Raw genomic sequence first — 7500 nt, 5'->3', positions numbered from 1 at the left:
AAATGTATGTACTTGTCTCTTCTTAGTACAGTTGAGTCCTGTATTGTAGGTGTACATTGCAAGTCAGCGTTTTCTTTTTCCTTTCCAGCATTGTCAAGATGGGGCGAAGACCTGCCCGTTGGTAAGTTTTTTGCTTTCTTTCCTGTTGAAAAGTGTCAGTGATGGCATTGTTTGAAAATAAAGTCGTTAACAGGGCTCTGCTTAAAAGAAAGGTTGATATTCGTTACTCCAGTGTTGAGTAAGGGAATTTTGAAGTAAAAAGAAAAAAGATGTGATTGCAGATCTTACTACTTACATCTTAACCCTTTAATGCCCAACAGTGACTTGTAGATTTTACTCTGTCTAACGCCAGACGATTTTACTCGTCAAAGGGAGACCCCTTGGGCACTAAAGGGTTAAGGTGATTCCTTAGTAATAGAAGCTGTCGTACGATTTTCTTTAAACTTTTCTCGATTGTTCCCTACATTATGGTGACTCGAAATGTGCAATTACGAGATATAACTTCTCAAGTCACTCATTCAATCATTGCAACTTCATCTATCAAGGACAAGTTTGTTCCATCGGTTCATGTTACGTTTTGCAGGAACAGGAAGCAGGCCTTTGACATAATTTTTGAAATATCAAAACAGGTGTATTGTATTGTTCAAAAGGAGTAATTTAATGTTTGTTTTATGGCACAGGCACACATCTTGAAAAGGCACTGACTACAAATATTCCTCGGGTGCGTGATCCCGAGGAGACAATTTTGTGTCCACGAGTGATGGCTACGAATATTTTTTTCCCTGTGACTTTTTTTTCTGACGTTAATTTTTTAATTTTTTTTACTGCACAAAGAGGAGGAGTAAGACAATAAAATTATGCCAAAAAAAAGGTAGGTCACCAACCGCATTTAGGAGAAAACAGAAAGCAAACCAAGCTCAACCCCTCGACAACATTTCTCTGTGATAGTGTGGTTTCACTTTCACTCTTGAACTGAAATGACACTTACGCGTCATCAAGGCTATCACTCAACTTTTTGTTTTGCGAGAGTCTAAAAAGTTTCTTGTTTTGCTCTACTACTGTGCTCTGAAAAGGGCCATTCTTCTTTCTAGCAACATTTTGAATTTAACGTTTGGAAGCAAGTTCAAACGGGTAAATTTGCAAGGAAACAAAAGAATACTAAAATAGTGGTCATTTTGAAATAAGGTGTATGAGGACATTTTGAGGCAGTCTTGGAAAAGGTAGGAGCGATTCAGATGCACTGTTAATTTTTATTTGACCTCGCTAAATGATCACCAATGCAGATTAAATTGTTTATCACTTAAAGAATTCCATGGACAGTGCATTTAATTAACTCAGACAAATATTCAGCTTTGTGATGTAGGTTTTGCGAAGTGTTGAAAGCTTGAAAACCGATTGAAATAAACTTATTCCATCCTGGAGGGTGTAAACTGCAGGTTGCAGGTCATTGTTTTACCGTAGCTGAAACTACCCAAAACTTTACCAATGCTAACATTAGGCCTAAAAAATAATGTTTAAGCCTAAGGTTAGCATTTTGTAAAGGTTTGGGTTGTTTCAGTTATTTTAAACAACGTCCTTGCAACCCTATCCTGCATGTACAGTGCACCTTGGAGATAAGCAAACCAAAAGATACCCAAAAAATGCGCATATTATGCAAACCGGGTAAACTCGTAAAAAAAAAATGGGGATGCACGTCAACACGTACCCAAAATGTATGAGCTCCTGTATTGTCTTTCTTTTGTTGGCTTGTCTTTGTTTACACTCAATCGTTTCCGGTGTGGTGAATGTGAATGAATGAATGTTTAATAATATATATATTAAAAAAAAGAGGATGGATATTACAATAATTGTGGCGAGGAGACCACAAGAAACCACTGAGCTTATAAGAGGGGCCCCCTCATATGCATATCATTTATCTAAATAATCTTACACAATGCTTGTGCGGCCTAACTCAGTGTTTTTTTAAAAGAAACCCTATTTTTCTTAAAGTTCAGATAGCTAAATGAATTAATAATTGATCCAGGAAGAGAGTTCCAGATTTTTGGACCTTGATAAAGAATTGTAAATTGTTTGATGTTAGTGCGACAAAAATGTAGCCGATAATTGTTGGCCATTCTAGTACTGTAATTGTGCACTTGGCGGCTTGTTTCAAATAAATTCAAAAACATACACAAACTGTAATGTTCCAACTCGCCTAATAGGATTTGATGGTCAATGGTATCAAGCTTTAGAGAGATCAAGGAAAACCCCTGCAGTGGTCTCATGTCAATCAATTGCAGATGCAATGTTGTTAATAAGGTGAATAGATGCAAGAGAAGCAGAGTGGGTTTTCCGAAAACCAAATTGACAACTGTAGAGTATGTCATTTTTTTGAACAAATTGTATTAACCGATTGTACACAACTCTCTTAAAAATTGTGAAAAATTCGATAATAGAGAAATAGGTCTGTAATTCACAAAAAGACAAGGATCCTCACTTTTGTAAACAGGGATTACTTTAGCAATTTTCGGTTTGTCTTGTAAAATGCCTTTTTGCAGTGACTGATTAATAATATTCCCTAAAGGTGATGAAATTAAGTGAAAAGAGCTTTTGACGACATGCATTGGAATGTTGTCATGACCAGGGGCTTTCCCAGAAGCTAATGTTTTCCAAATATTCTCAAGCTCTGTTTTAGTAGTTGGCTTTAGAGTAATAGGATTGTTATTGTTGATGAGGAATGAACGAAAAATAGAATTAGCTGCTGGTATAGCACTTGCAAGGCTTGGGCCAATATTAGTAAAATATTTCCAAAATCTGTCAGCAATCGCCTTGGGATTGGTGATTGGCTTCCCTTCACATGTAAAGGAAGAAGGCAATGAAGGCTTGCTCGTTTGCTTGTTTATCACTGTAGCAATTTCCAAGTTAATTTAAGGTCCTTTTTAGCATTTTCAAACTTATTATCATAGTAGGAGCGTTTGGCGATGCGAATTATGTGGTTCAAGTTTATTTTTATTTGTCTTATATTGTAGTTCATAAGACTTACTGGATGATTTGATTAATTTTTTTATAAAGCCTACTTTTCCGATTTATAGATTCCAAGATGGCTGGGGTCAACCAATGTGAAAATAATTTGTGTGTTCGCTGGTCGGTGCGTCATTAACAGAGCAAAAGATATGACCATATGCTTATTCTAATGGCACAAAGTCCTCCTGGCTAGTTATTTGTGTTTTAAAGCCAAGAAGAACTCATCAAGTTTACTTTGGTGAAACATATTAAACCTTTTTAACATCAAAATTTACATGGAAGCGTTGAGAGCAATAAACAAATGTCATGCCAGTGAAAGTCGTAAACTAAAAAAACACAACTTGTAAGCAAAGGGCTCATCATTAGCAGTTTTGTATAGCCATTCATCATTTAAAATTGAGCATTTAACTCCTTCTGTTTTTTGGATGTGAGTACTGAAGTAAAGCGTGACGCTCACTTTGGCTGGTGCGTCTGTTACTCGTAAACTTGAAAACAAAACTCTTTAGCAAAGGGCTCATCATTAGCAGTTTGTACAGAAATTCATCATTTAAGGCTGAGAATTCGATTCCATTCGGACTTTGGCTCAATATGGTCAGCAGTTTCCCTCTTCAATTAATATGGCTCAGTGTGTATCAGAGAAGTGAAAGAAGTTATTTAAAAAATAACACCAATGGCAACCAAAATTGTATCCCTGGCGACCTTTTTATAAGTGAAGGTCGCAAAAGGCGACATGTAAAGAAACTTAGCTTGGAGCCCTGATTTACCAAGCTTTATTGGTTCTCTGCCTCTAAGGGCATAAGGTGTGGTTACACTCTACAAATGTGAACTGCAAAACATGCAGAAATTGTTGCCGTCATAGTTTGGAGGGATTTGGCTTGTACTACATATTTGAAATAAATTTTAAGTGCAGGTTATAGAGGAAAGGGAGAAGTGATCCTTGCACTTATCTGGAACGTTTATGCATTGATTTTGTCTTCTAGACAACTGAAAAGTTCAGGTGGCTTCAGCAGGATCCTATTATTCAAAGTGTCGTAATTTTTCATGTGCCTTTTGGAGACAATAATTTGCTTAAGTTGTCCAGATAAGTGTGAGGGTTGCTTCTCCCTGTAATGTTTTAAATTGTTGTGCAGTGAATTTGTTCTTGCACGCTTTACTTTGTGGTGAAAAATAGAGCTACATTTAACTTTGTGACAAGGTCGCATAGCACTAGCAACAAGGTCACATACACGTAGTACTTTGTGCATTTTCGGCGCCACGGCTTTTCCTACATGTAGGTTAAACCATAGATTGAGTCAGCAATTTGTTACATGGAGACAAAGAAGCATGTGCATTTTTGCTTGATCAATTGACATTGTGTTTCCATTAGCAAACAAAGTTCTTTTAGGATTTACTGTGGGGTAAAAGAAAAAAGAGTAATAATTCTGATTTTTTCCTTTTTATGCAGACAATGAGGTAATTGAATGCAATAGCAAGTTGCAAGCCCTTTTTAAAAATTGATAGAATAGTTTTGCTTTGTTTTTCCTTGGTAGAATTGTTGTGTGATGGATATTTGCAATTCAGCTACATTGTAGTACTGATCAGAGAATGAAATGTTAGGGGTGAGAACTATGGTGATAGGAAGGGTGAAATGCATGGACAGGTTTCCTCCATCAAACAGGCAAAATAATAAAGTTGTAAATACATAGTCCAAGCTTTAATTTGACTAATATTTTATGCCCTTTTGTTTTATAGTTACCGCTATTGTAAGAACAAGCCATACCCTAAGTCACGTTTTTGTCGTGGTGTTCCAGGTAAGGAGTTAAATATTTGCTGGACTTGTTGTTGCACCCCCGCATTTTATTGCTTTTTTAGTTATGGCCTGTGATTAATTAAATCTGGGCAACTCACATGTAACATTCCTTTTTCTACAGTGATACATGTGTATATATACATGTACAAAGCATCTTTGTTACCATCAAAGAAGCCAAAAATGCTCACCTGTAAAACCTTTTATAGTTTTAAGCCTTGTGTACATGTATTATTTATCATTTTACCTTTGAAGTAAATACTATCTCATTTTATTTCTCTTGTTTAGATCCCAAAATAAGAATTTATGATTTAGGGCGTAAGAAGGCCCGTGCTGATGAGCTGCCTCTTTGTGTTCATATGGTGTCTGATGAGTACGAACAGCTGTCAAGCGAAGCTCTTGAGGCAGCCCGTATCTGCTGCAACAAGTACATGGTGAAGCACTGTGGCAAAGACTCCTTCCATCTTCGGATGAGGCTTCATCCCTTCCATGTTATCAGGATTAACAAAATGTTATCGTGTGCTGGAGCTGATAGGTACATAAATTCAAGGTGTCTGTTTCACTGTTGTGAACACTGTCAGCTACGTTTGTGGAAATAAGCTGAGAGTTAAGGTTACTTTGCTTACTCCTGTCATATCAGGACTGACCAAAACTGTATTGAACAAAACTACATGTAGTAAAAGGGCTTATTTGGAACCTGTGATTGGGGTGGAAATTGTTACGGTGTCCTTTCAAAGAAAAATGCTTTGCTCTTTTAACAGGTCATGTAGTTGTCTCAGTTGCCCTATCAAGATGGGTTGACGAGTATTCCTCTGCTGTGCTTGTTTCAGATTAAGTTTAAATTATTTTAGAATTTCAAGTGTGGCTTTGCTGTGATTGTTAAATACGTATAAAGGCAGTGTTGTTGTCGTATTTCTAACAAATGGGGTTTTCCAAAATCCTGTGCTTTTAGTTTAATAGTCAGATGTTGTGTATTGGATCCAATGGTTTGTTTGTTATTTGGAAAGATTAATCCTTTAAGATACCTGTATTGTTTTTACTTTAATTATTGGTTTGCCTGGGTTCTGCACTTAAGCCTGATGCCCACACATTTGAGCCTGTTGGTCACCTGCTCAGTACTAATTGCATTGACAAACCATATTGAAAATTAGAGCTACACTTATCAATAATGTATTACTGTCACTTTATTGCAGGCTCCAGACTGGTATGCGGGGTGCTTTTGGTAAACCTCAGGGTACTGTCGCACGTGTTAACATTGGCCAGGTTATCATGTCTGTCAGGACCAAGGATGGAAACAAAGCATCAGCTATCGAAGCCTTGAGAAGAGCCAAGTTCAAGTTTCCAGGGCGACAGAAAGTAGGTACTTCTGTTGTAAAAGTCTCTGTGTTGATTATGGCTTTGCATTCTGTTTTAAACTAAAAAGTGTATTGAAAATAAATTTACACCGTATGTTGCAGAGCCTGTGTAAGGCATTTTATTCTGGGAAGCAAACAAAATTGTCGTAGGAATCAATTATTAATTTCTAGTTCGATGCGAAATCTTTGGACAATATTGAAAGCATCACAAGGGTTATTGCCTCTCGTTGGTTCACAAAATTAAAGGAGAACTGAAGGCCAAAATCAGCAAGTTTTCCAACATTTTTTTTGGAAAGCCTAACATAAGTAAAGTTAAGTTTCTGGAGTTATTCTTCTCGTTTTCCTGTTTTTTGCAAGAAAATTACGCTGTGCCTTCGACGTTGGGCTTTTGCCGCTTTTTCGCCTTTTCAGTGCGGGCTCAAAAACTAAATCAGCAGCCTACTGTGACTTATGATATGGGTGACAGAGATTTCGTAATCAAGAAAAGCAAGGTAAGCACAAGTGCGGCTGTGGATATTTTCTTCGTTGCTTTGCTGTTTCTTTGCAGACTCAATATTCACGACAAATATCAGTCTTAACACTGCTTCTCTATGGGGCGTTCTCTCATGTCTTCCCCATTTCATGCAAAATGTACATGTACGTCATAAACTGCAAAAATGACCGCTGACTCCTCCATTCTGAGCCTAGCCTGTTCCAGGCTCTCAGATAGTCGAGAAAACGAAAAGAACTGCGTGTGAAAAGCGAGTGGGGCCTTGGGTCGAGGCGAGGCGGGAGAGCCTGTAAGCATCTCTTTAAATTCTTCATTCCGGTATACCAGCTCCTGGTATACCCTCTGATTGGTCAACTTTGACAGTTTACATCAACACTTTCGTCATCAATTCGATTCACGCGCGGAGCACGAAAGAAAGAGGTCAACTCTATCGCCGAGTGTCTTAAAGTATTCCCAAACGTACAAGCCCTCAGGTTCGAGCAAAAGTTGTGTCTGTTCAACTTTAATAAGTTGAAAAAACGATCCGTTTGCAATGCTTCCAACTGGTTTTGGTAAAAGCATAAATTTTCAGTTACTGCCGCGCGTTGCGAAAGCGCTTCAATGTTGTGATACGACATCTCTCCACACCGCTTACAATATAGAATCACCGGGTACGATTTATAGTTCGCACTTGACACCGCTATTATGTCCCCTGCACGCCACAATTGTTAGCATTCAACGGCGCTCTCTGAAAACTCTGACGAACGAGAAAACTACAATATTTTGTTCTTCTTTCTTATGCAAATACTTGGCTGCGTATTCGAATTCACCAGCTGGGGTCAATTAAATTTCTGCCTTCATCGCCTTCGAAAAAATGAGAGCAAAAA

At 37.8% G+C, this 7500-nt stretch overlaps 1 protein-coding gene across 3 annotated transcripts in view; it reads left to right on the top strand.

Annotated features, from left to right (window-relative positions):
• Nucleotides 1–7500, top strand: part of LOC138014440 (large ribosomal subunit protein uL16-like) — a 12885-nt gene that overhangs the window by 376 nt on the left and 5009 nt on the right. For 2 of the 3 annotated variants that reach the window (XM_068861515.1, XM_068861514.1), the window contains exons 2-5: nucleotides 89–121; nucleotides 4735–4793; nucleotides 5078–5324; nucleotides 5983–6145. In XM_068861515.1, coding sequence (XP_068717616.1) covers nucleotides 99–121; nucleotides 4735–4793; nucleotides 5078–5324; nucleotides 5983–6145 — 492 coding nt within the window. In that variant the 5' untranslated portion in view covers nucleotides 89–98. Of the gene's footprint in view, nucleotides 5–88; nucleotides 122–4734; nucleotides 4794–5077; nucleotides 5325–5982; nucleotides 6146–7500 lie in introns of all 3 variants that reach the window. The other variant, XM_068861513.1, reaches the window with a different exon arrangement.

This window comes from Montipora capricornis, chromosome 8, assembly GCF_036669925.1.
Source record: "Montipora capricornis isolate CH-2021 chromosome 8, ASM3666992v2, whole genome shotgun sequence".
NCBI lineage: Eukaryota > Metazoa > Cnidaria > Anthozoa > Scleractinia > Acroporidae > Montipora > Montipora capricornis.
This window is presented reverse-complemented; position numbering and strand designations above follow the sequence as displayed.